Below are 20,148 nucleotides of genomic sequence, written 5' to 3'. Positions count from 1 at the left end.
TCTCTCTTGCACTCTTTCTGTCGCTCTCCGACTTGCTTGCTCAGTTTCTGTCTCTCTCTCGCTCACTCTGGCTCGCTCACTCTAGCTCTATCTTTCTCTGTCTTTCTTTCTTTCTCTCACCCTTCTCTCTCTCTCTCTCTCTCTCTATCTTTATTGCTCAAACTTTATCTTTCTTGCTCTGCTCTTTCTCTCACACTGTCATCTTGCCTTCTTTCTCTTTCTCTCCCACTTTAGCTGACTCTCCAGCCTGCTATCTCACTTTCTTTCTCTCTCTCGCTCTCTCAATAAGCAAGAGTAGTCAACCAAATTGATTCATTTAGATTTTTTGTTTATTCTTTAACGAGTGTGTTTTTTTATGTAACTAAAAATTCTTCTATATACTGTTTGTCAATAGGGAAAAAGTATAAGCAGCAATTTCAAATATTTGGAAATCTTGTATTATCTTCGAAAAGTTTAAAATATATTCTCAAATCTAACCTAGGAAAGCATATGTGAACCCAGCAAATGAGTTAAAAAAAAAAAAAAAAAAAGCAAGTGAAATGGGCCACGCAGTTTCACATTGCCATTCACCTCTGCCCGACATCCGACCACGGATCGAATTCCCATCATCCGTTTTGTCAAAAGGCCGGCTGAAAGATTGTAGTTTTAGCCACATGGAAACACATCTTTTGACGCGTCTGTTTTATTTACGTAGGCGCCACAATGCACGTTCCATCTGCTCCAGTAATTTTGTTGTAAGTTGTTTGGTGACATCGACCCTTCTCCTCCTTCTACAAAGGCCTTGGCCGTACGCTAACCTTGAGAAAGGCTACGACTTGGTTACGGGCGAACAAGCCCCGGAGAGAATCTTCAGGTGAGTTGTGGAACGTCTCACGAGTGCATGACCTCCGTTGGCCATCTTGTGAGTATGTTGTTTTTGAGCTTGTGTTTGTGAGGGTGATGGAGCATAAAGATGCCTGCAGAGGAACAGACACAGCTGGCTGGACACGATAATGCAATGTAGTCCTACTTCCACCATGGGCCCTCTGCTCTGGCGAAACTGCCTCAGGGCTGGTACTGAATGGGTCCATTCAAATTTTTTGGGACTATCATTTTTGCTTGGCTTCCCACCCAGAGTTCCATTCATACAGCGGCGATGTAAAATTGAGTTAATTTGTCTGTTTTATGCCACTAACATAATTTAAGACTTCTTCAGCCAGGTATACCTGATTGCAAATCAACTCAAAGCATTCTTCCATTAAAAAAACAAAAAAACAAAAGACAAAACACTGCCACCCATGTCTGTATAATACATTGGTACTAGATTTGTTGTGTCCTCTTTAGGCATATTCTATTTAGCAACTTCATTATAAAAGCATGCAACGTTTTGCAAATGACTCGCCGTAATGCTGTTTTGCAATAAGTTGCTGCATTTTCCGGTTCATTTTCTCTTAACTCGAAAATAAGATTTGCGGGTTCTGTCCCCGCATTAAAACCATCAAATTAAATTTGCTATCTGCAGAAACCCTTTTAACATCTCCAGTACCCCCTGAAGGGCCTTCACATGCCCCAATTTGAGAGCCACTATTCTAGGCTATAAATATAAAACTAATATATTATCCTTGCGCCACATACACAAACTCGTTCATCGTGCAACGTTCAAAACCCTTGTAACTTTGAATGAATGGCGTGGTTGCACATGCGTACCCATACTCTTAAAACTGGAAATTTAGCAGGTCAAATTAGTGTCACTCGACACAGGCCACGATTTAAAATAAGTTGTATCGTACCCAAAATGAAATCCAGCCCTTGTAGTAGGTTTTACATAACACTTTTTTTGTCTAATAGCAGATGCCTGAAGATTTCTATCGATTCACTTTGTGGTTCAAAACCTTCTAACCTTGAATGAATAATGTTGTGCCACAAGTGTGCGCACTCTTCACTCTTTTTGAACTGGAGAAGTGACTGTGTTCAGAATTAGTCAGATTAAAGCACGTTTTTAATTTAGCAGATAAAAAATGCTTTTCGAGCAGAACCTTGAAGATTTCAGGCTAACGCTAACTGCTGTTTAAAAGTTGAGACTGTTTTTCCCTCCAACTTAACCGTCCTACCTCATAGCTCAGATTTATGAAGAAAACAGGGGATTTTTGTCACACATACAAAAATACAGCCGGTACTTGCCAGAATATCCTGCGGCTACTTTAACGTTGCTGTCAGCCTCTTCACAGCCTCCTTGACCGGTTTCCTTGTAATCTTTTCATCAATTTCAGAGGGACATCCATTTCTTGGTAAGGTCAGTGTTGTGCCATATTTTCTCCATTTGATGATTACAGTCTTCACTGTGTTCCTTGGTACATTTAATGCCTTTGAAATTCTTTTGTGTCCTTCTTCCGGCCAATACCTTTGAAAATGAGATCCGTCTGAAGCTGTGGAAGCTTTTTTTTTTTTTTTTTTTTTTTGTCCATGGCTTGAGCTGTAAGATCAGATAACAAAAATGGCACCAAAGCTTACAACATAAACAAAACCTAATTAGGAGTTAATCAAAGGCATGTTACATAGTGGCAGGTGTGTGCCCACTCCCCTTTAAAATGAGTTTGAATGTGATTGATTATTACAGAATGCAGCCATATCCCCAATTAGAAGATGGAGTGCCTGCAACATTGTCACAGTTGTTCATTTTTACTTACCCACGCATAAGCTAGCTCTCATGTGAATATAATTTTGGAGACTTATTTGTCAATCTTACTGTTTTTCCACATTTTATACCCTATTCATATGCTAAACATAAACCCTAATTTCATTTGTCACTGTAATACACTGTAATAAAGTAAAATTTTTGAACATTCCAAACACAAAACTGAATTTGTCACTGGAGGAGGACACGTCGCAGAAGCGGATACGTATTGTAACCACAGTAAGCATCAAAAACTAGACTCGGGAAACTAGACTCGAGAAACTAGACTAAAAAAAAACCAGACAAAAGAAAGTAGGAAAACAGCTTGACATAACGGCTTGAGAGATTGATGTCGTTACGTTGTTGTGACATGGTGGAGAGAGGTATGGGGATGCGAATATGTGGAGATACAGGGAAGCTGGTTGCACTCTGAAAAATGTATGTATACAATTATGATGATAATTAAAAAAAAAAAGTCGTCAACTGAATAAAAAGTAACAAACCAACACTCGGAAATAAAGTGGCTACAAATGATTAGAAAAGACTTCAGGGACAAAAACTAAAAACGCACAGGTACTAACAATATTTTGAAAGTGACAGCTTGACCCTACAAGAACTGAAAGGAAACTGGAAACTAAATACACTCACATCTAACAAGACAACATGAAACACCTGGACAAGAAGCAATTGTAAGAGTCAGCTGATTGGCCAACACAAGGAAAGCAGGTAAATGCAGACAGGTGGACACAATCACACTGATTGGAGGGGGGGCATAAAATAAAATCCCACCAAAACCCACAACAGAAAAGAACAGAAAATCCTGACACTAACCCACAACAAAAACAAATATGAACAGAACATGACAGATGTTCTGACAATATGTCACTGAGAACTTGGAGCTTAACTACTCTGACAGCAATCCTACATAACATAACAAAGCACACTAAAGAACCCTAGCAAATGTGTACCAGTTTACGCATCAAGACAAAAATCTGTCACCACCAGTCACAACAGTAAACGCAGGACCCTATTTATTTATCAAAGGTGACATACATAAAAATGATCAAGGTGACAGATACATGACCAATTTGTGAAAAAATACCCAAAGCAATTGATATCATAACAGCATTGAAAATTTAGTATGAACTAGGTGCGCTTGCTACAACTCCCCTTTGATGAAACCATCGATCGATGTGTTTGTTTGTATAGTGCATGTTAAGATGAGGGCGTGGAAACCCTCCCTGCTCTTCAATCCCTACGCGATTGAAAAGAATAGTTTAATCTCAGCAGGGATTTAGCTTTATAGATAGGAAGCCTTGGAGGAAACCAGCAGTGCTTTCCCCCATTGGGGTATAAGGATGGAAAAATAGCACCGTGGAAAATTAACCAGGAATTATTGAAGTATGTTTGGGGTCGGTAGTTTTCCCGATGCTACTGAGTTGCATAGATTTGGCATCTAAGAAGACGTTTTTGGCAAGTGGGGCATCTTTGAAGCTGCACATTATGATAACGCTGTGTGATAATGTGGCAGTGACCTGAGAAGATTTTAATTAAATATATCTTCCAAGGTTTTTGGATGAAACATCTGAGCTGATGTTTTTTTTTTTTTTTCTTTTTTCAAGTGTTTGTCTCCCACCTGCTAATAGACATCAAACAGCACATGATGAACAGTCTAGTCATGCCCAGTGCTATGGAGAGGGCTCATCTTGTTTCCTTCCTCCTGCATGTTGGACTCCTGCGGATTATAATTTTTGGATCACCTCATGTTTTTTTTTGTTTTTTTTTTCCCCCCCAGAAAAAGCAAACAACATCCTTCTCATTTAAATATGTAAAAATTCCTTGATTTGGTCTTCTTTCACCACACTAATAGAATTTTATGAAAAATGCATCAAGTTAACAATTTATGACGGTCCCCCATATTGAGGAAATACACAAGACAAGAAGGCACGCTCACTTCAAGCAGTATTTATATTTTTTCTTTTGATTGTTATATATTCATGTCATAGATATCCTATGGACATTACGGTATTTGTGTGAAAACATAATGCTATTCCTTTTTTTTTTTTTTATCTGCCCATGCACTTTTTTGACTTGCATTATAATTAATCTCATTCACACATCCTAATTTTCCTCATGTTCCCATTCATTCATTCATGAGGAGGAATTTTCCTCAGCTTCTATGATTATTCATTCCCGATGGCACTTTCCACTTAGGACGTTTATACGTTTCCCATTTGAATTTTAAATAATTTAGCTCATTCAATTCATCTTGAGAATTTGCAACTTGCTCAAAACTTTGACAAAATTATCGTTTCCGTAAAAAGTCCTAAAACAATCCCAATGGCCTTTTCAACAAGCCATATATGCATTGTTCCCCAAAATGAAAAACAACAATTTTGATTTACTGAACATTGAATTTTTTTTTTCAGTTCCCACAAAAAAATTATAATATTTTTTTTTTTATTTTCAATGACATATTCAGGTAAACAGATTCACTTTATTTCCATTCCAAATTCACCATCGCAAATTAGGTGAGAAAAATTGTCCATGCTTTCCCAATGAGCTAAAACTACACATGAACATTTTGATGGCTTTAAAGAAATAAAAGGATTCATTAAAAATGTAAGTTTTTTTTTTTTTGGTACCACATTGGTCCAATAAACTCGAGGTTGATTGTTTCTAGATGAATGCACAAGGGTTAAAGATGGCACATGGAATATCATTTTACCAAATCCTCCAAAATTCTTTTTTTTTTTTAATATCCTGCATTAAAAATCATTCTACTTTTTTCTCAGTCTGTCAGCCTTTACATGCAGTTCATCCAGAAATTGCAAATTTCTAGTTATGACCTTATTATTGTGGTAGTCCGTGTAAGTGATAGAATGTGGCTTGTTGTCACAAATCTAGTTTATGATGGTGGTGTAAGGTTGTATCTTTGTTATAATTGCGGGAATCTCTGGATAGGTGTCATTTAAAGCAAAATTTTAACACTTTCATAAAATATAACCATAAATTAAGTGGTTCATTAGGAGGCTATTGCTAGAGCGAACATAGCAGCTTGTGTCTACATTCAGTGCTCCTTCTTGTCAAACATGGTCTCAAATACCCAACACCAGTCTGATTTAATCCTACATTTTACCAGTTTAAGGGCATTTGGATTTATCACAACCAGCAAAACTGAGTTCTGACTTTATGACTTTGCTGCATGCAATCTGTCACTGTATTGTAAATGGCCTGCATTTTTTTGGGATGCTTGTTGTTAAACTTGGTGTTATTGCACGGTCAAGGGTTTTTTTTCTTTTTATTTGTTTCTTTTTTTGCTTGAAATGTACGTCTCGTGATTTTGCTAACGCAGATCACTCTATAGTCTGGGCCAAGGCTTGTGGCTGCCTGTCAGCAAGAGCTTCGTGGTGCCTCCGGTGGAGCTGTCCATCAACCCCATCGCCAGCTGTAAGACGGACGTGCTGGTGACCGAAGACCCGGGAGAGGTCAGGTGAGTCGGAATGGGCTTGTTTTTGTCATCTTGCCGTCATAGAACATTCATCTTCAACAGTAATGACTGAAAATGTTTTTCATGGGAATAGGGTGGACCCCCGTCATACGGCAATAATCGGTTCCGGATTTGGGACCGTAAGGTCAAATCGTCGTATTTATTCGGCCAAGGCACATTGTAGTTGAAGATCAAGTTGGGTTTGATGTACCGTATTCTCTTGTTTAAATGTAGTTGGAGATGAGTTCAAATAAGAACATTAAGGTAAAGACTTTTATCAATGCTTGGTGTTTATTGAAGTTATGCCATGGCTTTTTTTTTTTTTAACCAGCCTTACAGCATAGACTTATTAAGGTGACTAAAATTATGAGAAATTAAGAAACCTCCAGACAACACACAAATATGTTCAAACAGCTTTTTCATGGCTTATTAAAAACTTATTTAAGGTAGCACCACCTTGTGATTAGTATCTGTAAATGAGATCAGTCAGTCAGACTTTCATGAATAATGCAGTTGCATCTCATCATTCAAGGTATTTATGGCCTGTGGGAGTGTTTCGATTTTTGGAGCTTGTGTGGATTTGACACAGACACTGATGTTACTTTTGACATGATAAATATGTTGATGTTGAAATTGGCCAGTTGTGCTCTTGCAGCAACTTCTTGAGACAGGTTTTGCCTGGGCATATTATATGAGTTTATTATGATGGAATTCATCGTAAATTGGGAATTTTCTTATTTGTAAACATATTTAGACAGGATACCTGTTGTTTTTCCCTTAACAAAACCGATCTTTAATTTTACACAGATTTTTTTTTTTTTTAATTTGATTTTACAGTACCAGATTCTATTCAACCTCATGTCTAAACACGATATTATGATTAATATTGTCTTTGTGAAATATAAAGTAGCAAAATCCAGCTTTTCTCTCTCTCTCATTGGGCAATCATTCTGCCTTGCTGTCGACTAATGACATCACAGTTGCTCAGGTAATGACCAATCATGACTCAGCTTGCAAATATCACAAAAAAAAAGTAACTGCTCACTACTTAAGCCCTGAGCAACGATGATGTCATTTTTAGTCGACATTAAGTGGTAAACTGGCCACCCTCTGAGATGGATAAGAATGCAAAATGAGCTTCTTAATTCATATTCTGCAAACGCTTTATTGATCATGTCATGTTACAACTAGTAGGCTTGCAGAGAACATATGATAAATACATGGATTTTGTTCGACTTCCCCTTTTAAAGGGAATCAAACATTTTCTTTTCATTTCCCCCATGCCCCCATTTGTGTTGTCTTCTAAAGTTTGCAAAATTGTTTTGTGCATCAGTCGAAGATTAACTCTAAAGAAGCAAGTGAACGTTGCAAATGGCGTGTCAAATGTGACAAATGTTGTTTGAAAACTTTGCAAGGTAATTTCAATCCAGACTCTCACCAAAGTTGCTTTTTTTTCCCTGTTTACCTTATATAATGACAGAACATAACAATCAATCACTGTGTCTCATCTCTTTCATCCTCCTGAACCAAACACCCCTGTGATTCAGGTGTTTTTGACATCTCTAGCATGTATATTTATTTTTTTGTCAGTTGAAAGAGATACCCCAGAGTGGCCAAAGCCGCGTGGCATCGTGTGATGAATGACTTCACTCAGTGCGATCAAGCGAGACATCAAAATGTGCCATTAGTCAGTGTGAGTGACACCAGAAACAAATACATAAATCTTCCCCGCCGAATCTCAAAAATGTGCATTCCTTTATTTTATCACCGCAATCTCACTGCTGTTTTTCATCTGCCGCTTTTACCCTCAATGCCAATGAGATTTTGGTGGTGGTGTTTTTTTTTTTTTTTTCCCGTAGTTCTTAAGAAAATGTGCAATATTCAACACCAGTCAGCATATTTGCTTGGAGCATTAATCAAGTGCAGGGGGCACACCAATAACACACTCTGTAATCATGCCGGTGCACCGCTCTAACTTTGGGCAGTGCCCTTCGCTCGTTCATCATCTGCACAAGCAAGAGGCACGCACGGAGATTTATGGCAGTAGTACATTAGTCACTGTTTAGATGCAGTGAATATGCTTTGAGGTCAACAGAGTTCCAATGGAAATGATCTCAGTTTAGCCACCATTTTGAAAGCCCACCCGCAATAAGTCTTAGTCTATTTGGTAAGTGCGTAAAGTACATTTTGGGCCTGAATCTGCGGAATTGACGGGATACTATCAAGGGCATGTTCATAATTCAAGTTAATTTGATTAATTCAACATTTTAAAAAGCAAAGATTTTAAAATTAGCTCAATGGTGAAATGCTTCATGAGTGGGTTAAAACTGGGATCCCCAAACACTTTCAATGAATCAACTGCACGCACAAAATAATTACAGTCAGCCCCCGGCTTACGAGCATCCTGATTTGCGAACAATTTGCCTTACGAGCGTGGATCAGGGAGATTTTTGTCCTCCGCTTACGAGCAAACCTCTCGTCTTGCGAGCATTCCGACAAACCAGCCATTGTGTATGTAGAAATGTCCTCGCCTAACTGCGTCAACATATTCAGCAGTTGCGTCATCTACAATCATCAACAGGTACTTATGGCGGTAATGTGAACGCTATTGGTCTTACAATCTCACACTGACTGTCTCACTCACGGTGTCTAAATATATTACCATTTAAGTGTAGTGTTTGTACAGCTAAAGGGAAAAACAGCTGACATGAAATTAAATGTGCCGATTGCAGGACAAAGAATTGTCATTGGTTTAAATGTGTGTTTTTTTTTAATTAATTGTCAATACATTCCAACCGTTTAAAAAAAAGTGCGAATAATTATCAGTCAGTCAAGGAGACGCCAATATGCTATTGGTCGATTAAGGTCACCCGGTCTCACTCACGGAGATGCTATTGGCCGGCGTCACACGTCAATCACAGAAATGCCGATATGCTATTGGCCGAACGCCTTTATCTAGCTTGATGGGACAGGATGGAAGGAAGTAGACAAAATGAGTGAAAAACGGAATGTTTTGAAGACTTTGCAAACTTTATCTGTTAGACATAGCTTCTAAAATTACTAGCAGCGGTAAAGGAAGAAATAAGAGGATGATGTTTTAGTATCTCCGTGATTTGCACCATGACTGAAAGAGTTACTGTAACACTGTAAGACCAATAGCCTATATGCGTTGCCGTATTAACTCAAGAGGTTAATCTCTGCACCCTGTTACTGCTGTTATTGCAGTGCCACATAATGGTTGCTTGACAAAACTGCATGTCATGTTAGTCGGCGACCTCCCGACATGCTTTGGGACAGCGCCAATCTCGCAATTCTGTGAGTTGTAACCAACGGTGAACTGACGCTCGAACAAGCCTCAAGTGTGGTGCCTAGGAAATACAACACACACAACCTCCCCTCCGCCTCCACCCAGCTCAATTCACGTCGGGAAAAACAGCTGACATGAAATTAAGTGTGCCGATTGCAGGACAAAAAATCGTCACAGGTTTAAATGTGTTTATCAATAAGATGTCAATACATTCCAACCGTTTAAAAAAAAAGTGCGAATAATTATCAGTCAGTCAAGGAGACGCCAATATGCTATTGGTCGATTAAGGTCACCTGGTCTCACTCACGGAGATGCTATTGGCCGGCGTCACACGTCAATCACAGAAGTGCCGATATGCTATTGGCCGAACGCCTTTATCTAGCTTGATGGCACAGCTGGTTGGGATGGAAGGAAGTAGAGAAAACCCTGACTGAAAAAGTTACTTTGACACTGTAAGACCAATAGCATATCTGACTTACCGTATTGACTTCGAGCATTCATCTCTGCTCATCTCTGCTTATCTCAGCACAAGTCACGTTTTTCCAAAGGTAAAAGTCATTTTTCCTTTGTATTTGTTATTTAATGCAACTGTACAGTAGATTGTGTCACTTAATATTAATATATGTATACAGCGTGATGATTTTACCTAAGGCTTCTGCGCGCGTTGCACGCATTCACGAATTAACATGGGTCTGGATTGCCCGCTATACGAGCAATTCGAGATACGAGCGTAGCCGCTGAACGGATTAAGTTCGTAACCCGGGGGCCCACTGTATTTCCATTTAATGTATTATCTCAGTCTGAAATATCTTATGTTTTGAAAAACCTTTATTCCAAATAAATTGAATACCTTTATTATTTACAGCAATCACGAAATACCGTGGGACACGAGAGTGGGGACCACTTAAGACACATTTACAATTAGGTACTAAAAGCTTAATTGTGGGATTCAAAGGGATAGTCCACTGATTTAGCCAATGTAACTGTAAAGAGTTAGGATTTTTTGTATAATTAACTCTTTTTGTACCACACGTTTTCACGCACTGCTTTACAATAACACTTGGAAATATTTGACAAAATAATAAGTACCTGAGATTGAATTTCTGAGTAAAATTCCATGAAGGGGGCGTGGCAGCCACACATTGATAGGTGTGCTTTCAGTCAACAAGGTATTTCACTTTCTAGTTAGAAAGGTCACTACCAAAAACAAAACGAAACAAAACAAAAAAAAAAAATTCATAAGAAATTGATTTGTGAGTGTGCCAAAGGTAAGAATTAATTATTTAAATGCATATATTTGACTGTGATATCATTATACATGTTTAAAATACTGCCGTGATTATTTTAATCATTTCAAAGGTTAACTAACACCACATTGTTGTGTCTCCCACACAAACAAACAAACAAACCTGATTTTCTAATGCCATGCAAGCACACAATGTTAATTTTCATGAGTAGAAAGTGCAGGGATGCTCAAATTAATATTCCTGTATAATGGAATGAAGTTTCAGTGTGGTTACTAAGGAATTTGTAATCTACCTTTGTGACTTTTAAAATCAAGTAATCAGTTTTCAAGTTTTCAAACAAGCAATCAGTAAAGTGAGTGAGTTACTTCCATCCATGATCTACCACATATCTGTGGTCAAGCTTGGACTCCCTGACTTCCATCTCCCCAGCCACTTCTTCCAACTCTTCCGGGTGGATCCTTAAGCGTTCCCTGACCAGCTGAGACACATTTGTCTCTCAGGCCTCCTCCTGGTGGTAAATCACTGGCACACCTCACCAGAGAGGTGTCTAGGCCGCAATGTAACAAGATACCCTAGCCACCTCAGCTGGCTCCCCTCAACAACTCTGAGCCTCTCCCACATGACAGAGCTTCTCGCCCTATCGCCGAGAGACTCATTTCAGTTGCTTCTATCCCGAATCCCGACAGTTATTTGAATGAATGATATTATTCGAATGATACAAAGTGCATATCGGAGCGTTTATGTATGTAGTGTGATTTTACTGATGTCCCTAAGGTTCCCATCATGCAAATTGGGCCCACCATAGATGATGTTTCCCTATACTGTGTGTGTTCTCTGTCTAAGGTTAAATAAATGTCTTTAAGGCCTTTATTCATTAAGTCAACATAGTTTTCGGACCGATTGAGGTATTACGTGACGTGCTAAGATAACCAAATAAAATCCCAGCTCAGATGTTTCGTTTGGACTGTCTTCTAACAGGCATCCTGATTGATTGTTTTTATCTTCGAGTCACCATGCAGAAATGCAGTTAGCATGCACCTCGCAGCTGAGCCAAAGTCATTATTTTTTGGCCTGCCACACTTTCGCTACCCGGCATTTTTCCTCTATATTAAGGAGTCATTTGTCAGCACTGGGAGGTCCTGGCATAAAGAATGGATGTCACATATTGCCTTTTTGAATTTGCAACTATTGAGAAGTCCAACAAAAAGGACAAGGTGAAGTGGCACAAAAGCAGAGAATGCAACTTGGCTGCTGTGTCGGTTACATAAGCTTTCTTTTTTTTTTTTTTTTTTTTTTTTTAGCTGTGCTAAGCATAGATAGGCTTGACCCAGCAAGAGATTTTTAGGTCATTGTCTATGAATAAACGCAAGTAAATCAAAAAATGCATGTTTGGTACACAATTAACAACACAGAAGTGTTTCAAGAGGCAACTTTGCACCATCTTCCTGCTGCACGTATATTTGTTTTGTTGCGAAAGAGAGAAAGTGGACATAGTACTTGTCACAAAGTAATGAGATGTTCTTGGTGAAAGAGACTGCGGGGCGCTTGGAGATTGAATTAAGGCTTTGCACACTTGTTAAAAAAAAACTGTATTGGATTTAGCTTCAAAACTCTCTATCCTTAGCATTGCAAAATGTGTTGTCGACTCGTAAGGTAGAAATAGCCTGCACTGAGAAAGCAACCTACAGTAAGACTTCCAATTAGTGCAACATGGTGATTTTTCAGCCCTCTTGGTCCTTATTAACAACCATTACAGCAAGGACTCTAAAAATCAACCACTCAAGAATCTGCAACATGTTGTTTTTACGATTCGATTAGTTTTTTTTATTTTTTTTATTTATTTATTTTTTTACAGTCTATTGAAAAACAAACAAAAACAATATCTTAACGGGGGCATCTTAAGGAAAACTGACCGCTTAAGGGTTTATTTTCAAATCTTCGATTCTCTGGAGTACATGCCAGGCCATTGTCTGTAAAATTTGTGTGAAATTAAAACAGTGTAGACAGCAAAACCATTTCGAGATGGCTGTTCAAAGACAAGTGTGTTGTAATTCATGATCCTTGGGGCATTCAAACTGAAACGTGTCAGACATTTCATTAAGTCACCTGGGAACTATTTTAATTAAAATGCATAATGTCTCCTTTGAAGAACGCACAAACCCAAAGTCATTATCCATAATGGAGATCCATATCTGATTAGATTTTCAAATCTCTCTGGACCTACTATTTAATTTCTATACTGCTTTGATGCAGTCAGATTCATACTTTAGCCACACCTGATTATAAGGCACACTGTAGATTTTTGAGAAAATTTAATAATTTTATGTGTGCATTAGAGTCAGAAAATACAACAAACCACATGATGTGCGCTTATTTGTCATAGCAACAAAAAAATCAAGTGATAAAAACATAAGGCAACAAAAATACAAACTGGAGCTTTTGTCAAGAAATTCTGCTAACATGCAAGATGTCAACTGTCCAATCTGTTTGCTAGTTACATCACCGTATTGATTTTCCATCTTAGTCGGAGCATATCAATGACACTTAGCTTCATCCTGTTAGCAGCTGATAGTAACGCTGTTGTGTTACTGGGAACTTGCTGCGAAGAAGAATTAAAAAAAGGAGTCTGGCTTTCACATAACACACCGTGAAGCGTTTGAAACAGTACCTCACTAACTTGTTACCAGATAATAATCGTGCCAAAGAGATAATGAACTTCATGCCGAGCTAGGGAAGCAAACCAGAAACGAAAAAAACCTACCTGATAATCTTGGAGGTGTGTTCAATTGGCATAAATTACCACTATACCAAGACGGATTTTAAGGTGGTTCGATCTTATTTAATTTCTTTTGCTTTTTATTTTTTTTCCAGATACAGCAGGTGTTGCAGTAGACATGTCTATTTGCCAAAGTTGGTATTATTTATTTATTTATTTTCCTTTTCCAAGCCTTTTCATTTTATTCAGCTAGTAAAGGCCAACTCCAAGGCCATCAGTCCTCACGGCATCACACAACAGTATCCCGTGGGGATGTACCATACAAAATATACGTTCTGTAGCTTTGAGATATGTTCCACCAGGCTGAAAGGTCAGTTCTCAACCTGGTACTGAGATACTCTTTATGTGGCCTCGGGGTGCCATGGATGATGATATGGGTCTGGCGCACTGACTTCCTCAGGCAATCAAACGACATTGTAAGCAGGAGCTGGTATGTATATTTGGGACTTTGTGTAGGGATTAGGGACCTGAATCAAGCAAGTACATGATCCAACAAAAAAAAAAAAAACATTTATTGGAGAGGTCACGGAAACCTTCAAATTGCTGAATAACAGGATTACACACAAACTGGTGAAGCATTCCCATCCAGTGTGTGTATGTGTGTGTGTGTATATTTATATATATATATATATATATATATATATATATATATATATATATATATATATAAATGTGTGTGTGTGTGTGTAACGATTTGCAGTATCGGTCGAGAAATTGTAGTCAAGCTCAAATTAAGTTTTTTTCCAATTATTCTTACCTCATCATCAATATTAATAAATATTGATTGAATGATTTAACAAACAAAATAAATGTTACCCAAAACAAACTGTTTTTTATCATTTAAATTCAAAGTCGGCACATTTTGAACAGTAGACTTTTTTTAAATTCATTTAAAATTGATTTAAAGTGGATTTTGATTTAACAAACAAAATATATGTTACCCAAAACAAATTATGTTATTTATCATTTAATTTCAAAGTCGGCACATTTTGAACAGTCGACCGTTTTTAATTGATAATCATATATCTCAGTTAGCTTTGTCATGTAAAAGAACTTGACCTGGAATGACTTTCCGTTCACAGGTGTGCATTTTCAAGAGTAAAAAGCTTGATCCATTTACGTCGTTTGTGCCCATAAATTATTCGGTATGGTAAGTTTCACCACAATTGCTGGCGTTTTCTTGTCAGAGCAGTAATAAGCTTTTAAATTCTTCTGTGTACTCCATTGGTAAACAGCAGCCAAAAGAAAAGTATATCACGCTGGGCAGGAATGAGAAATCTCGCCCCATACCCAATTCTGAATTGAGAAAAAATAACAAGCATAATTTGACATGTGTTGGAAGTCCAGATTTCTCGTTCCAAGAAAATGCAAAAAAGTGGACGAAAATAAATACTCAAGCGATGTACTGATTACCTTGGAAAAAATCTACTTCAGCCCAATAAATTTGTATTGTTGTTGAAGTATGTTACTTGCCACTACTGTCAAATAATTGCTCACAAGAGTTTGTTTAAAGTGTTGTTTGAAAACTCTTATTATGCAGTGGATATGTTTACAACTTAACTGTTTTGGACAAATTAACGGCAATAAAATTATATGACAGAAGACCATGAAATCATCCCTACTCAGCAGTGCGTCCGTCTCGTCATCATTTACGATGTCGTAGCTGTTTATGAAGTCAAGTCACTCTGAGGACACTGGGCGGTCTCTGTTGCGCTATTATTTGTTGTTTCTTTTCAAATAAAACATGCAGGGGTCGCTTACCCCGTCATTCACTCTGACAGCCGCCATGGAGGGTTGTGGTGAATACGCAAGCGAAAGCAGACAGTCACCGTCAAAATGACGTTTTCTTGGGTAGAATTTACAAAACCTCTTAGATATGATTGGTTCTTGCTTTGTCTCTGTTTTTTCACCCGGCTAACTTAGCGTGCCAGTGATTAGGGTGGCTTCATAATATGGCCACATTTAAGTGGCAGTGAATCATTCATCAGGATGAGACAAGCTAACAAACATTGAAGGAAACCAAACATGTTTTTGAAAACATGTATTTTCAGAAAGAACCGTTTTTCTGAAAAAAAAAAGACTAAGAGAAACAAGAAAATCTGCCACTCTGCAAAATGAAGACTTGTGTAAAATTCTCCAGGCCTAGCAACAAGCTAATGTTAGCATGCGTTTTGCCATCTTGAGCCATTGTGTACAATTAGGTTAACTTTAAATGAAAATCATCTGAAAGGTAGCATAACACATTCTATACTTATCCAAAAAACTTTCTTCAAGTTTGAAAAAGGTTCTTGCTGTAATGATCTATCCTAAAGTGTGTCAACGACAGCAGTGCCTCTTATTGACTAACTAAAGAAATGGCTTAAGGGAAAAGCTCTGCTGTCATTTTAAAAGACAAGTCTGTGCATATCTTTTCTTGTGGTTGTCATGTTTTTTTATTTATTTTTTTTCTCCCAAAAATTAAAAGTTCTTTTTTTTTCATGAAACAAAGCTGTATGACTCACATCTTAATTGCACCAGAAACTGCAAGGTTCGGGGAAAAAAAAAACAACTTTCCAGACGGTTGGGGATTATGTTCAGCTACTTAAGCGTTCCCTTCCCTTTGTCATTTATACTTTAAAAAAAAAATCATAAGGCATTTCTTAATTTATTATTTTTTTTATATTTAAATCCAGGGACGAAGCCATGATGTCCACATATTTCGAGACCGTTGAGGACTTGCTAGCATCTTTTGGGCCCGTCCGCGACTGCTCCAAAGACAACGGTGGCTGCAAAAAGAATTTCAAGTGTGTGTCAGACCGGCAGTTGGACTCATCTGGCTGCATGGTGAGCAGAAATTATTTGTGGTTTTTTTATTATTACATTTTCAGGATTTGAAGGCTAATAAAAACATTGCTGATTCACTCCAGCCGTGAGTGACAATGAACGTTGCTACACGAAATTCAAAAGATTTATTTAATCTACTACAGTATGTTCTAGTCCATAAAGAAGCAATACAAGACATCAGCAACCGCCCCCCCCAATCAATGGGTGTAGAATAGCAATTGGTAATGAGGTGTTTAGGGACCCTTCCCAATGAAACTCCAAATATGTTTTCAGAACTAAAACAAATTATTCAGCTTGGTAGAAACAGAGCTATATTTACTGGGAGAGATTTGTGTCCAAATTATTCACGCACAGAGCTGCAATTTTCATGTGTTTTTCAGATCCACAAATATATTTCTCGTTTAAAAATGGAAATTGAAAAGCAGGGAACAAGCCTTTATCTGGCCTTCTCTTATGTGGTTATTTAATGCAAGTCGGGAAAGAAAATATGACCCTCATTTGTTTCCCTCAAGCTTATTTTCATGTTTTGTTTTACCGCGGAATACAATCTTCTATTGACCGCTGCTGCGTTGGTGGTCCAGAAAAGGAAACATTAACAATAGAAGAAGAATGTCTTCTTGTCAAAGCAGTGTAAGCTCCAGGGAAACAAATTTGGGTATTTTATTTCTTAAATTGTATAAAACGTAAAAATGCCCATTTTTCGTCTTTTATTTTCCAGTTTTAATCCCTTGTACATTTTTTTTTCCTGTCATTTTTTTTCCACATTCTACTCACAGTATTTTAACCAGGGGGTGGCACACTCCTGGAAGTGCAATAACTAAGTGGACATGTTGTCGCCATCTGTGTGAAATTTCAGCTCCCTAATGTATTTTTTTTTAATGCTTTCCCTTTGATATGAAATGCCTTTGATGTCAAAACGAAAGGAATGGACAAAACCCTATAATGGGTTAAATGCGAAATGGGATTCTCGTTCGATGGAGGGAGCAACACTGCCCCCTGGTGGACGGAGGAAGAACAGTCCCTTTAAGACACAAGTAAACATCTGAGAACCTGCATGAGTGCATGTCTTCCAAAAACATGTTTTTTTCTCAAAAATGTACATACATGGCCACTGATTCACAGACGCGCATTGGACAACTCACAAGTGGAACTGAGCATTTACAAATTGAATGTCATGATAAATGAAATCACAGCATTAACCAACATGAACATCGCAGAAGTATTTGTGATGCTGAAAAACAAGTGAATATATTTATGGCTCTGACAAACACGTGTGAAAACCGTAAATACGTGAGTGAATCTTCAAAACAAGTAAAAATAGTGTGTGTGAATAATTCTGACGCTATTCTCTGCCATATATATTAACTAAGTTTTGATTTATATGATGAACTGACCTTATCTTAGGTAACTTGGTTATCTGTTGTCAACAATGAATCAAAATAAATAGAATCCTTACTGATGGAAATGATCAATTGTAGAGGCCCTAAAACTCGTTGCTCGATCCGTTAACTGCTAGTTGTGGTTATCAGATTGGTACTGTAGTAGGATAATTATTAGCATAGCAGACTTAAAAAAAAAAAAAATAGAGATATGTGGCACAAACCTTGGACAAAATGAACTGGATCAATGGATAAATAGATAAATCTAATCCTATGTTGTCCATCTGCATCTGAATACAAATCTCAAGGACCAGCAGGGAGCAAATAGTAGACATAAACAAGGTGCAAACATGAATTTATGGCTTCCAAAGATTTAAAGCTCTCTTTGAACATCATTCATGAGGGGAAGAAAAGCCTTGAACACTTGATCCTATCAGGTTAAAATTTCAAGTACACTAACTTTTGAAAGGCTCCGTCAAGTTGAAATACTTCCAAACAACCTCACCAAAAAAAAAAAAAAAAAAAAAAAAACGAATGGCAAAGCGCGCCAGTCTTCAAAGATTAACTTAGAAAATCAGACAGACACACAGCGTTATTTTTTTTTCCTCATCCTCTCTTTTTCCCAAACTCGTTTGGGTGGGTGTTATTTCAACCACCCTTGTCAGAGTGGATGCTCGAAGAGCCGTGATTATGGCACACGGAGGGCTTAAAATCCATTATGGGAGTCCTTCAAGGCTGTCTTCAGCTCTCAAGACATTTGGAATCCATTTGCCGGAATTAAATTCTTGTTGGAGAAGGTGCAGAAGTTTTCAAGGTATTTTGTTCTTGTTCAAGCTTATGCTGTATTCGTTTAACTAGAAGACTTGATAGTTTTAGGTTAGCATTTAAAACCGTTGATTGCTTGGTGATCTTCAGTACTCCTTATATAATGTCCAAAGTTTTAGCAAGCGGGGGGGGGGTTTACACACAGATCTCAGACCCCACAGTACATTGTTGCTGCTGTTATTTAGATTCTTGCTTGAAACTCTTCTTCTCATCAAATCTTAAATAATACACTGAATAGTAAACAAGGAAAATAAATAATTATTTACTTTGATATATTTCATTTCAAATACACAACTCAAGTAAAGTAGATGAAGCTCCCGGAGGATTTGCCCTATTTTTTTTTGTCAGAGTTTTCGCATCAACTTTCCAAGTTGACTGTGGAGTTTATTAAATAGCTGTTGTCGTTTCTGTCAAAGGACGAGAGCTGCTCATTATATTTTTGTAAAACAGTTGCTGGTATTATTTTCTGTGTTTAAAATCTGTAGTGCAGTGTATGTGTGTGTGTGTGTGTGTGTGTGTGTGTGTGTGTGTGTGTGTATAAATGAGCGGTTTTGCTTCACTGTTTGCTTTTTAAATTTTGGACTTCGTGCCGTAAACCCACACACCTGCTAAACTGGTTTAAAATAGTCAACAATCAGTATCATGGCTGTCAGAGAACAAGGAGAAGGACTAGAAGTAGTCATGTCAAGTGCCAGAGCGACATAACATAATACGCAACCAACCCGTGAATTATGCCAATTTCAAAATTTAAAAGCCAAATGCCTCATCATGCTTTTATTTTGAAGTTTTCCTCACAACGCCGGTTATGTTCCAATTACCTTGACACATCCAATGACCTTCTAGCTGCTGATGTGAGGATGAGACCTATGGCGGATTCAAATCCTGTTGAACATTTGACTTATATATAAAATAAAAGGATATCAATTCAATAAATATTAATAACTGTAATAATAGAAATAATAATTGATTTTAGTTTTTAATTAAAAAAAAGTTGCTTTAGTTCTCTGGGCTAAATCTGTAAAAAATTGCTCTACAAAATTAGAAAATTGCTCCTCAAATCAAGCCAATGATTCACAAAACTGCTCTCCAAAATAAAAATATTTTGAGCCTTGATATGTATATGTAGCTGAGTGTAGTTGGGCTCTTGTTTTTGTTTATGCTGTAGTCAGCTGTCATAGGTGTCTTCATGCTACAACATTCAGATGCCGAAGCAGATGGTGTGATATTAATGGCGCATCCCTCATCAGTCGGTGTACCCTATGGGACAGCTCAGCTACAGTTGTTTAGCCCTGGTTTCAAATCCATCATTTTGACTTGTTTTTAGGCAATTTCTCATTTTGCATTTTGCAGCTTCTGCACTCCCCCAGTTTTCAAAATGTGCAACAAGACCAAATAGTTTGTACAAAGAATTGCGAGGAGAACAGCGTGGGGCCCAAAACTTGCTTGGCTGCATCCGGTTTGCATAAAGACTCAGCAGGGAGGATGAATCGCAATTCCTCCCTCATGACAAGTTTTGTCATCACCTATTACCCAAAATCCCCTGTGCGCATCTGACAGCATCAGTATGTTTATGACTGCTGTGCTGCAATGCACTTTTCTTTTTCCCTTCACTGCTATTTTGAAATTCAAAAGTTTTCCGCTTAAAATA

At 37.8% G+C, this 20,148-nt stretch overlaps 1 protein-coding gene across 3 annotated transcripts in view; it reads left to right on the top strand.

Annotated features, from left to right (window-relative positions):
* astn2 (astrotactin 2) overlaps positions 1-20,148 on the top strand; it is a 217,083-nt gene that overhangs the window by 110,699 nt on the left and 86,236 nt on the right. For 2 of the 3 annotated variants that reach the window (XM_088435029.1, XM_088435027.1), the window contains exons 9-11: positions 779-853; positions 6,009-6,146; positions 16,146-16,296. In XM_088435029.1, coding sequence (XP_088291155.1) covers positions 779-853; positions 6,009-6,146; positions 16,146-16,296 — 364 coding nt within the window. The remainder of the gene's footprint in view (positions 1-778; positions 854-6,008; positions 6,147-16,145; positions 16,297-20,148) is intronic. The other variant, XM_088435030.1, reaches the window with a different exon arrangement.

This window comes from Hippichthys cyanospilos, chromosome 15 (assembly GCF_059441005.1).
Source record: "Hippichthys cyanospilos isolate Australia breed blue-spotted pipefish chromosome 15, RoL_Hcya_1.0, whole genome shotgun sequence".
Taxonomy (NCBI): Eukaryota; Metazoa; Chordata; class Actinopteri; order Syngnathiformes; family Syngnathidae; genus Hippichthys; species Hippichthys cyanospilos.
Note: the sequence above shows the minus strand (reverse complement) of the source record. Positions and strands in the feature narration are given on the sequence as shown.